The 12,930-nt window shown below is 34.0% G+C and overlaps 1 protein-coding gene across 1 annotated transcript; it reads right to left on the bottom strand.

The window, feature by feature from the left end:
• LOC124454644 (apoptosis inhibitor 5-like) lies at positions 1-10,195 on the bottom strand. Its single transcript, XM_047005414.1, has 14 exons — positions 10,022-10,195; positions 8,279-8,440; positions 7,714-7,813; positions 7,016-7,081; positions 6,315-6,472; positions 5,842-5,976; positions 5,138-5,203; positions 4,739-4,933; positions 3,794-3,916; positions 3,624-3,682; positions 2,952-3,093; positions 1,596-1,670; positions 1,368-1,456; positions 1-423 (listed from the first exon to the last, which is right to left on the bottom strand). The coding sequence occupies exons 1-14, from the start codon at positions 10,088-10,090 to the stop codon at positions 198-200; spliced, it is 1,665 nt and encodes a 554-aa protein (XP_046861370.1). The 5' UTR covers positions 10,091-10,195; the 3' UTR covers positions 1-197.
• Positions 10,196-12,930: the final 2,735 nt, after the last annotated feature.

Below are 12,930 nucleotides of genomic sequence, written 5' to 3'. Positions count from 1 at the left end.
TTTATGATGAACATCATCTTTAATATCATAAGCAATTTAATAAAATGTTCAGGAAATTAACCACGGAAGGCCATTCTTGACTGCAGTTTGACAACAAAGTCATTTGTGAATGTGCAGCAGACCAGCTTAAATTAAAACCCGACCGAAGGGTCGCAACTAAGCCAAATATTCTTCACTTTGACAAACACTGACTCCAGCTAAAACTTCCATCCACGATTATAACCTCGCCAACCACCTCTTCCACGACCGCGTCCACGAAAACCACCACGATTAGATTTAGTTGATTTGACATTGCTATCATCTGCACTGGCTCGCATACCCGGTGGGAGATAGTACTTCATTTGCGGTTTTTTCCCATTGGTCGTCTTCTTAGGGGGCGGAGCCATGTCAAAAGTAATGGGAGTTATACCAGCTCTTTTTCGCCTAGAAAAAAGTTAAACGATTCTATTTGTAATACCGCGAACTGGAAAAACTTAAAAACCATGACCAAACGACAATTTAAAAAAAATATAGGAAAAAACAAATTCCGAAAAAAACAAGACATTTTGAGATTACAAAATATGAATCAAAACAAGACGAGAAGTGAACTGGAAATTTTCGACTTTATTTCAAAGTCATCCTCGGACAGAATGAGAAATCACGGAACACCCTAGAAAAACGCAGATTGATGAGTCAAGCTACCATGTTTCATACCATTCACCAATGCCTTGTTGGCACTCAGTTTCCTGATGAAGTCACCAAAAATTAGCAGATTATTCAAGACTACCGAACTGTTCTCTTTTTAGCCAACTATGGTGTAATAATGATATTTATAAATTTTCACTTTATCCTAGGACTACTCTCAGTTAAAACAATTTATGTCCGCAATAGCTGGCGTAAACTTTATACCAGTTTAAGAATGTTGTCCATTCTCTAAATTAACGTGTAAATATTTTTTTATTTATTCATTTGTTATTCTTTTCTTATATTCATTTTATTACATTTACTATTTTAAATTCTTTGTACATACATAGATTATATGATTATACGTATATGTATATGATTAACTTCATCTCTTAGTATAGACTAAAGCTTTTTTTAAGAGTACATTAATAAAGATTGAGAATGGAGTATATTCACGTATAATAGAAGGATTGCTAGATAAATTGCACGCGTGCACAAATGAACAGTTTAAGGGGCTTGTGCGAAGTACACAAGTGTTTACGAATCTGATGATTATCCATACTTGTAAGTGGAGTACAAAAAAAGAAATTTCCATTCCAATATGATACCATATTGTGTAAAAATAGGGTTCAGAGCTCGAGAATGTGACATCTCCTAGAAGAGTATGAAAAGCCAGGTTACTTCACCTGTAGCACGAAACTTACTTTTCTTGTAAAGCTACGTCAGCTGTATCTTCCTGTTTCGTCTTTTCTTCTTGTTTTGGATTTATTGTAGCATTTTCCGAAACAGACTCCTATAAAACAACTCCTCCAATTAGTCCAAGAGATTGAATTAGTGTCACATCGCTTTAAAGACCATACAATATTTTTTCCTTTTGCCAACAAAAAAGAAATGAAGATGTTTGATAGTGTATCTACGAAACTAATACTTACAATTGATTTCGGAGTTGATATGATCCACGAAAGTGAGACGCGACTGTTATATGAAATTGGAGAATGAAGCAGATCCTTAAAACAGAAAAGCAAGAAAAATGAACAGTTTAAGTAATGATCAATGATAACCACCTTTATACTGGTATTCAGTGCGAAGTTATTATGACACATACATTTTTGATAAGTCGTTATCTTTTAAAATGTTATTTTGTTGTTAGTCAACTAGTTTAGTTTTGCTCATCTGTTTGTCAGATTGATTGAATGTTAACTTGATTTGAAGGTTGTGAGCGTACTCTACGCCAATTATGATGTACATACATATATGTAAAAGTATTAATGGTTAGTCAACTAGTTTAGTTTTGCTAATCTGTTTGTCTGATTGATTCAATGTTGACTTGAGTTGGGGGCTGGGAAGGTACTCTACACCGATTATGATGTACATACATATATGTAAAAGTATTAATGGTTAGTCAACTAGTTTACTTTTGCTAATCTGTTTGTCTGATTGATTCAATGTTGACTTGAGTTGGAGGTTGGGAAGGTACTCTACGCCAATTATATGTACATATATATATTTGTAAAAATATTAGTTGTCAGTCAACTAGTTTAGTTTTGCCATTTTTTTTGTCTGATTGATTCAATGTTGACTTGAGTTGGAGGTTGGGAAGGTACTCTACGCCAATTATTATGTACATATTCGTTAAGTATTAGAGGTTAGTACATTACTAATGAAGCTTTCAATTTGAAAGGCATCAATCATCATTACACCCTTTGAAAGGGGAAAAGATGCAATTGCACATGCCTTCTAAGTTCGCCGATACGGAGAAATGCTTACAGCCTGTTTCACACTTGTCCTAAAAGTCGAAAGAATCAGCGCTTTTTGTGCAAGTTGAGCGTTCCTAATATCTCAGTAAACACTATTTCTTGTTCTATACTTGCAGAAATGTCCCTGATATCAGAGAAAGCATAGCGCAAAAAGAATCTTTATTGCTATGGCTTCCTTAAAATCGGAACAAGACTGGGATTACTCGATGTTCACAACAAAATACTCAATGTTTCCTGTTCTAATAATACTTAGTGGAAGTGTAAATACTCAATGTTTACTGTTCTAATAATACTTAGTGGAAGTGTAAATACTCAATGTTTCTTGTTCTAATAATACTTAGAAGAAGTGTAAATACTCAATGTTTCCTGTTCTAATAAAACTTAGTGGAAGTGTAAAGATAAACCTGGTTCACAAAATCAAAGTTCTTGTGGAGCAAACATTTTTTTCTAACAATATTCAATAGGAAACAGAGAAAATTGAATTAGTGCACAAGAAATTTGTCTTTTCTGAAAATATTTGAACGATCGTACCTTGATTAGTGTATGAATGTTTGATGTCGTTCTTAAGGCAATCACTTTCATTTCTGACTCTTTATCTTTGCCTGCTTTGTTGTCTAATGACATTTTTAATTGTTTGATGTACACTTGACACCGCTGACCAACATATTGCAATCTAAATAATGACATTTTTCATTGTTTAATTTAAACTTGGCAACGCTGACCAACAAATTGCAAATGTAACAGTAACGCAGTTCTTCTGTTTCTGATCCTTTAAAGCTGAGAGCTTCGGAAAGTGTGTAATTTTTCACAAAATAAAAATCTTCACAGTTGTATCTTGTAAAAATTTTAATGAAGATGGTTCAAGTTTGAGTGGAAATATTTGCCATCTTAAGCACTGTTTGTGTATTATGTCTATCACGTGATGCGTCATGTGTCTTTATGGAGATCTACCGGTTAAAAGACGACATAACAAAGAGTTGGTCGGGATTGAAATTTGAGCAAGAAAATGTTTAAATTAAAGAATCTTCCTTAGCCATGGGAGAAAATGCAATAAAACATGCATAGCACAGACAGCTTAAGTCCTACAACAAATACAAAACTTGAAGTTTTATATGAGGTTGTTGAGTAACGCCAATAATGAAACCCTAAATCACCCTAAATCACCCTCTTTGCTATAAGTTAGCAATGAAGAAGTTGACAAACCTTAGCTTAAAATCTCGTAGCTTATCCACACCATCATTCGCAGTCAAGAATTCAGGACACTAAAAATGATTACTATGTTTCATACAAACTTTGCTTTGTAATCATATGTATATTTACATGTACCAACGTTATAGACAGTAAACTTATAAACTTTTCACAAACTTACGTACCTTTCGAGCTGCTTGGTGGAAACTATATATCAAACATTCAACGTATGAGAACTCAATCTGTGGTTCAGTTGCTTTATCCGTTGACAGCTTTTCTTCATCTGACACAGGTAAAGGCATGTAAAGCTAAATAGTGAACCAGAACTGTGAGATGTATAAATGCTGATGTTGTATAATTTGGCGATTTAAGGCTTTACTGTGAACAAACACAACAACTTTTGTGAAAGAAAAATTCAATAAAAAACCCAGAAAATTCAGTAATATCCGCTAACTAGGACAAAAAGAAAGCGATACGCTGTAAATAAACATCAATGATTCAGCATCTTCAAGAGCATCGCACAATCTTATATCGAAACACTCACCCTTCCCCCCCCTTAAACTCATCATTGTGCTTTATCAGTAACTGGCTCAATTGGTCACATTTTATATTGACTTTCATTATGTACACCGAGATTCAGTAATCATCGACGAAGTTAAACGCAATTATTGTAAGCTAGGAATCCAAGGATAAGTAATGTAAAGATTCCGACAACAACAGTCTTTTTTTGAGTTTTCCGACTACGTAGTCTCTTCAAGAGTAATCATTTGATCTACGGCATAATATATAATGCTGCACGAGAAAGAATCGGTTCTTCTAGAGTCAGATCCTGACAACTGACATTTAAATGTTAATAATTTTACAACATAAAAAAATGATTTCTCAAAATTTTTGTGATTTGTCAAAATGTGTAAAGAATTTTTAAATAGTACAGCTAAATCAGTCTATATTCAATGCACTGACTAACTTCATCAAATCGCAACAAACCCCCGTAAAGTTTACTTTTGCATTCACCTCCCCCTCCCCTCCCTCCCGTAAAGTTTACTTTATGATGCATGAGTCGTTTGAAACTTCGCTACTCATTACAGTACTTCATATAAGTACGTGTATAAATCAATAGAAATTCATACCAACAATTTCTGAAATATTGCCTCAATTGACGAACGCAAGATTTCCTCCGATAATGTTGACGCACAAATCTCAGCAAGAATTTTATAAACATCCAGCTTAAGTTCACCGTTTTCATCCCCACTACAAATATCTTCAACAACAGGAAGGACTTTTTCCACTATGTACACAAAGAAAGGATCTGCTTTTGCTCCTCTCTAGTATAAAATGTAGAGAAAAATAATGTTTGTCTAGTCAAGTGCGTATGTGTTAGAAGAGACAACTGGCTGCACACAACTTCGTACAGAAACTTTGATTAAGAAATAAAAGATGTTTACTGTGTTCGCACAGGCTTCTGCAAACTATTACGGATAAGAAATAATCCATAAAAGCTTTACAAACATCATTGTACCTACGTGTACCTTAAAGAATGGTATGCCTGCACGTGTACACGTTATAAATTTCTCAAGAGCTTCCATTTCAGTTGGCTAAAATTCAAAAAAAAAACATTGACTATTCAAACAATATACGTGGGGCTAAGGGAGGTTGGTGAATGATTTCCAAGCATTTTAACAACAACAGTAACGCAACTTCAGGGCTCAAAATAACGACCGCTTAACGGATAATTTTTTGTGCCTTGTTGGTCATTTTGACCAACCACATTTTTAAAAGCTCTCCCAATTATACTATAGTCATACCACGCATTCCAACATATTGAGAGCTTAAAACGTCAAATACAAGAATTTTTTGTCTCAAAAAATCATCTTTTCACGTTTTATAGTGCAATTTATCCATGGATTTAATGGTTTGAACCAGGGAGTAACGTCACATACATGTTTATAGATGTAGATCGTCCAGGTTGGTATAGTCCTGAGAAGGACTGTTGGCGTTGTTGTTGACTGACGTTTCGACAACCTTAGCGGTAGTCATCTTCACAGTCAAACGAAGTCTACAAGAACAAATTTCACTTTATTCTGAAGATGAAAACGTCAGTTAAAATCAACACAAACAATCTTTCTCAGGATTCCACCAAATTGAACAATCTACATCCAAAAATATGCGATTTGTCGACATTAACCAACACAACGAGCAATAATGCTATTTACAATACTCCTACACAACAAACCTGAAGTTCACTTTCCAAATCAGCTTGTTCAGCAATAAGATCAACCAAAGCGTCACTTTCTCTTTGCATTGACTTTAATTTCGACATGAGACTAATGAAAACTTGAAATTCCTCACCAGTCACGTCCGGTAGAGCCTGAAATTGTATGAAAGAAACTGAGCTACGTATTTATGGATGAACAATTTATAACGAAAATTACAACAGCCGTTCCACATAATGACACGAAGGTAGTCAACAAATCAAACTCAATTGTATGAAAGAAACTGAGCTATGTATTTATGGATGAACAATTTATTACGAAAATTACAACAGCCGTTCCACATAAAGACACGAAGATAGTCAACAAATCCAACTCATATTTGAAGTATATTTTCATCATCAAGGTTTTATCAGACAAATAAGTATTTCTCAATGACGATTTAAATTTCACAGGCAAGAAAAAATAGTGACGTGAAGATATAGGGAAAACTAACCTTACGAATTTCCTCTACAAGAGTATCACTGGCTTCAGGATTTGGATCGAAAAACTTCGGAATCATTTTCAAAACATTATCTCTAAGGAAGTTTACAGCATGCTCTCTCGATTCATCATCGCCCGCGTTTATTTGTGAGAAAATACCAAGTACTGCTCCTTAAGTTTATAGAAATGATAATCAATTCCTAAACCTTTTACAAACAAAAAGATATCTCCAATCTTCCATTCACGTACGTTATGTTTTTACTTGAATATGAACATACGTATAAATCTCGTATGAATAATTCTAGCCAATCAATACACCGCGTACACAATTTGTTGACGGCTCAAAACTTGAAAAAGACGCGATATAATATAATTTATAGTGTGTAATTTTTTTATCGGTCTTTCGCATCTGAAATGATGCAAAGGCAAGATTCTGCAAAAATAATTGACGTTAAAGTGGCTAGTTTGTATGTGTTTAAGAATGTACATGAATGTACATGAATGTACATGTACATTCTTAAATGATGCGTACGCATAGCTATAAAAGATTTACGAAAAGTTGAAAATGTTATTTTCGAAAGGTTTACGTTACTTTTCCCTTTTTTTATACACCAAAAAATGGCGGGAAAAGACGTACAAATTATAAAATATGCATGCAAAGCATTATGGGTAACCCCGTAACAATATATATTAATAATCTTGAGACAAGCATACCTTTAGCATCCAGTTCTATCACTTCTCGTAGAGCATTTTGCACGACAGCCAATTCCATAGCATTACCTTTTTGAGAAAAAGATTACGTCATCAAATAGAAAAAGATTACGTCATCAAATAGAAAAAGATTACGTTATCAAATAGGAAAAGTTAGAAAAACGAATCCATTGCATGCAATTTAAAAGCAAAACAATTACATTACATGCACTGCATTTTTGCTAAACTGTTATTTCCAAAACTCTTCAATAATAAAATGTGTATGTAAACCGCGAAGGTTGGAGAATGTTTTGGTTTCAGACAGGACAATAATGTTTAAAACATCTTTAGTCATTTCAATAAATGCTAAATCGTTAGCCGAGAGATTGTCATCATTAACCAACAAAAATAGCACAGTCACAAACATTACGTATTACATATATACATACATAGGTACATACGTAGGAAGTTTTTGTGTGATCATTCTCCTTGGAAAACAGTGCTCGATGCGCGTGAGCAGAGCGTAAATATGTGTAGTGATGTTGAGAAAAAATCACAAAACTACAGATTTATCCCGACAAGCCTGTTTCGTGATTGCTCACTCTTCAGGGGATTTAATGAAGAGTGAGTGAGTAATCACGAACAGGCTTGTCGTATGCCCATATAAGGAGAACTCCACGTCATTTTTACGATCAAAAAAAAAAACATTGTCATAGATTTACCTGTCGGAAGAAGTTGGGTGAGAACATCTGCAATTTTCATCAAATAATCTTTCGTCTCATAGCAAAGACTTGGCAACGCTTTGATAGCCAGTCTTCGAATCTAATGGAAAGTAATAAAACAAACTTTGAAGTAGGAGTGATCGGGAAGTTTTGAGCATGCGCGTAGGAGAGCTAACATTCCTGGAAGGGGGGGGGCGATAAATACTTGAACGTTCTGCCATATTTTCACTGACTAACGTTAAAAAATATGCCAAACTTTTCAACTTAAAACTTCCTTGTGCGGGAGGGAGGCTTATACGTAATGTTTTTGCAAGATTCTTAATCCTGGCAATTTTCTACTTAATAAAGGTCGTACATACACAGGTCGTACGTAGTCACCGCCTTTTACCATCATGCATTGCAACGAATCTATATCATTGATCTATGTATTCAACTGGAGCTGTCACGTCATATAAATGAAAGAGATCAATCTTTATAGATCTCTGTTGTCATAACAACTGCACATGCATACTTCAAATATATTATTGTTTATTATGCAATTACTGTACGTACTTCCTTAACTTACGTTAAAATCTTCATCTTCACATAAATCCAAAATACAGTTCAATGCACTCGCTTGGTAATCAGGAAAATACTTAAAGAAACGTGGAATGAAACCAGCACCCAGTCTTTTCTCTCCGTTGCTTCCTTTTGAGCTGTTCAAAATTATCTGATAATCATCAGGAAACTAAAATATAGAAAAACAACTTCATGTCTGAAAGACTAGCAATAACATCCAACATATGTACTTCTTGAAATTCAACTTTCAACACAAATGAACATTTTGATGAAATTACATTTTAAAAATGTGTTAATTTAATGAAATCCAGTGATCACTAAAAACATTTATGAACTCAATACGGAACTTCTTGGATGTGCCGTCTATTATCAGTTTTTAAGTATTAGCCAAATGGAAAACAAATTCTTTGAATAATTATAATTCCCAAACATAAAACTTTTAATAAGGCCATGGATAAAACATCTTATTGATGGTTACGTTAAAGTAAAATTGTAAAAAAATTTTTGAACATAACGGCAATTTACAAACCTTCATTCCATTGAATTTATACCTTCTTACATAGTTAAAGGTTGAAAGTAGTTTCAAGCAATTAAAATGTGTGTTACATGATAGCTTTTATATAACTTTTTATCTGTACATACTTTGATTATCAGATAATTAATAAAAAACTGGTTCTTTCGGCAAAATCCATAACACATTGTTGTGATTATTATATATTGTAAATGAATGTTTATGTTTTCATTTTGTAAGAATCATGAATTATGCATATATTCTGCATGCTCTGAGTCTCAACAGGAAGATTGTTATGACAGAAAGGATGAAAGCGAAGGCAAAAAAGTCCCAAACATACCTAACAGTCAAAATTACTTTGTCAAATTTAAATATATTTTATGCAATTACCACACTACAAAACATGGCAAAATAATATGCTCACAGTTATGCTTGCAAATCTGAAATTATCATTATCTGTACGTCAGTTGAAGATTTCTTAAACACGATAAATTTTTACAGCGATAGGATAAAAAAGCCACAACATATCTTAAGTAAAATTTATTATTTAAGAAACAAAAGATGTTCACTATGTTTGCACAGGCTTGCGTGTGCAAGCTCAGCTACTTATAAACCAATCAGCACATGCATCATATGCTGATTGATCTATGCTAATACTCTACAATTTCATGGGTGACCTACAGTTTGGGTGGGTGTATGACCATGTGATTTTCATGTAATAAAAATTTAGAAGATCCATGTAACATATTTTGTCATAAGTGGCACAGGCATCAGATATCATTTCAGTAAGTTTTGACTACTTTCAGATTATTTAGAAAACACGAACGATTACACAGGGATGTAGAATTTAAATATAAATTATTGTGGTTAAAGGTAAACAAAATATTTATAAGAAAAATTTCAAATCTATTATAAATTGGTGTATGGTGAGAAATATTGATTTTTTTTGGCGTTCCCTGGAAGGTAACTAACAAAATACATAAATGCCGGCTGATTATAGGCAACGGAAAATCCTATATATTCATTTTACCGCCTAATATCGAGATCAGTATATATATAATGAAGATGGTCGATCTTTGAATTAATTTTATCGAAATAACATGTAATTATATAGGCTGTTGTATAATAAACTAAATTATTATCCCCCGAAAACAAGGAACTGCAAAAAATGGTATAATTTATAATTTTCAATGGAAGGACAACATACATCTGGCGATCAATTATTGAATATTTATTTACCTCGCCAGCATTTTCTTTCGCATCTGCTAAGATGCCAAAACTTTTATACAGATCTTCGATGGAACTCATCTTTAAAATTATCTCTAAGATTTTAAACAGAAAACGATTTGCGATAATCTACAAACAGAGCAAATCAAGTCTCCAACATTTCCAATACCCACATGAGTCAATTTTTTAATCGCAACTTCAACTTGGTAAGCATTACATCAAGTACATCCCGCGCGGGGAGAGAGGGTGCGTCTGCGATGCGTTATGGTCATTAAACCATACATATAATAGAACCTATATCTATGCATTCAAATAATTAATCCTAATTATCTATATTTTAAAATGTTGAAAGAGAAGAAAATTACCTGAGATTGACAATGTGTGATTATAAGTGGCAAAAACTATAGAGTCGACAAAAAACGATATACATGTTTGTAATAAAGTAAATGGTTTGAACCCGGGAGTATCGTTATATGTTTGTAAATGATAATCGTCCAGGTTAATAAAGTCATTTACTCCTCATTTGACTCTGAAGATGACTACCGCTAAGGTTGTCGAAACGTCAGTCAACAACAACAAAAACAGTCCTTCTCAGGACTTTATTAACCTGGACGATCATCATTTACAAACATACATGTTTGTAATAAAGTAAATGGTTTCAACCCGGGAGTATCGTTATATGTTTGTAAATGTTATTAGGTTGAGAAGGACTGTTTGTTGTTGTTGACTGACGTTTCGACAACCTTGAAGATGACTACCGCTAAGGTTGTCGAAACGTCAGTCAACAACAACAAAAACAGTCCTTCTCAGGACTTTATTAACCTGGACGATAATCATTTACAAACATATACATGTTTGTATGAGTTCATGCTACGCAATTGATCGCTGAATCCAAAAACGTTTTTCTGCACTCGTTATTTTTTAATATTAATTTAACTCTTTCTGTATTTTGACTGTATATGAATCACATTTACAGTTTGAAAGCTCAAATGACTCTGAAGATGACTACCGCTAAGGTTGTCGAAACGTCAGTCAACAACAACAAAACCAGTCCTTCTCAGGACTATACCAACCTGGACCGGCTGGACGATCGACATTTACAAACAGGTAAGCTATATAGTAGTGGGAACTGTTCATGATGTTGCTAAAGATATGAAAAAATAAGTCATAACGTCTTTCCTCTAAGACGAGAAATCTGATTTCGAAATTGAAGAGGAAGCAATCACTACAAGAGATTTGCAAGAAGATTCAAAGTCTACTTTGCAAACCTTTGTTATATACAGATGGAGTATTGTGAGAAGAGTACTCTAAGGAATGTTATTAACGAGGGATAGTACATGGACCAACAGAGAATGTGGCGACCTCTCCGTGAGATTGTAGAAGGATTAGTTAACGCGTTCATTCACAGGTAGAAAAATAATGTGAACAATTTTCGTTTAGCACAATAAATATATATATAAAGACTTATTATTTGCTATTTTTCTCTAATTTTTGCCAATAGGGTATGATTTAAATAAACGAGTTTCGACATTTTTGGTTTTCTATTTGTTACATTTTTTAAGATGTTTCTGCTTTAAAAAGTCAACTAATGTCTTTTTGAACTTGTAAGTTCCTTTTTACTTAATCGCAGAGTTGTAAAGAAAGTTACCCTTCGCAGAATAGGTTTTTTGTCATTTACAATTATAGCCATGCTTGAAAACTTCCACTCAAAGCTTCCACTTGAAAAAATGAAGATCATGAAGAAAAACAAGCATTAAAGCGACGAAGAATTTATAGCTACTGTCTTTTAATATCATATACTTTGTATAGATGTCTATATCCGGAGAACGGTAACCAATCCTTAGCACAGCAGCTTCTTGGCCATCCTTTTATCTCTCCAAATCCCATGTCGCACGGCTTAAGAAATAACATAACTTCAGACAAGCTTGACGCTGAAAAAGATCACGGTAGAAATGAAAATGGCTGTGATGATGAAGATGAGTCTCCTGATTTGATGCCTATTTCTTTCGGGAACGCTGCGAGAAATTCAAGATTTCCAAATGAATTTGAGGTGTTTTAAATGCTTGGAGAAAGGAAGGTTTGCTTCAGTTGTTAAGGTAACTTTTTATTACATGCATTGTTTAAATAGACGGTAATTTGGTCATTTGAAGGAAATTTTGTACTTGATTTGGAAATGCTTTATATACGCTTAGGTATCTAATAAATTGGACGGCTGTCTCTATGCGATCAAATGAATTCCTTTGAATCCGAAAAGTGTTCTGTTAAATCGAAAAATAGCTCGAGAAGAGAAGTTCCTTTGTAGTTTGAATCATGAAAATATTGCAAGGTAATTTACTATCCAAAATGAATCAAAATTTTATAACATAAGAGTTGAAAGCGAGGTTCAATTAATACGATACAAATTGCTTGTTTTATTAATTGTTATCTTTGTAAAAACTATTATAAAAAAGTAGATAATCCTTTTTTTTCATGAAACCCATGGATGCTTATGTTCATGATGAAAGAGTTATATTGAATAAAGAGGCTCTCGTTCGTCACGAGAGAGTTATGAGAAAGTTTCATTGTAAAAGGTAACATGTAAAAAACGTATAGTCAAAGAGGCAGAAGTTTTTTAACATTTTCAGTATCCTTGGATGTTCTAGTTTCTTTTATGAGATAAACAAAAAGATAAAATTCAAAAGCAAAAAACCCCGTTTTCGGTCCATGCTTCCCGATACCTTGTTAAGCGTAAGGCACTAGAACGCCGCATGTTAACGTTTCGGTAGGAGATTTCGGCCCCTCCACGCTATCCTACTTGGGAGATGCAATAGCAAGCTTCCGCCCATCAGACCCCGAGATCACCTGCGATAGGCTTTGCTCGGGGTACGCAGGGAGAGTGCGGTCGCCACCGAAGTGTGGGCCCCTAAGCCACTGCATACTAT

This window comes from Xenia sp. Carnegie-2017, unplaced genomic scaffold (assembly GCF_021976095.1).
Source record: "Xenia sp. Carnegie-2017 unplaced genomic scaffold, XeniaSp_v1 HiC_scaffold_3, whole genome shotgun sequence".
Lineage (NCBI taxonomy): Eukaryota > Metazoa > Cnidaria > Anthozoa > Malacalcyonacea > Xeniidae > Xenia > Xenia sp. Carnegie-2017.
Note: the sequence above shows the minus strand (reverse complement) of the source record. Positions and strands in the feature narration are given on the sequence as shown.

What these genes read in the sequence shown, in the direction of transcription:
- LOC124454644 (XM_047005414.1), bottom strand. Translation starts at nt 10,090, where the DNA reads ATGAGTTCCATCGAAGATCTGTATAAAAGTTTTGGCATCTTAGCAGAT. An exon ending in GTGAAGATGAAGATTTTAAC is followed by an intron (nt 7,814 to 8,278) that starts GTAAGTTAAGGA and finishes ACTTTCCATTAG; the next exon opens with ATTCGAAGACTGGCTATCAA. An exon ending in CAATATTTCAGAAATTGTTG is followed by an intron (nt 3,917 to 4,738) that starts GTATGAATTTCT and finishes TTCACTATTTAG; the next exon opens with CTTTACATGCCTTTACCTGT.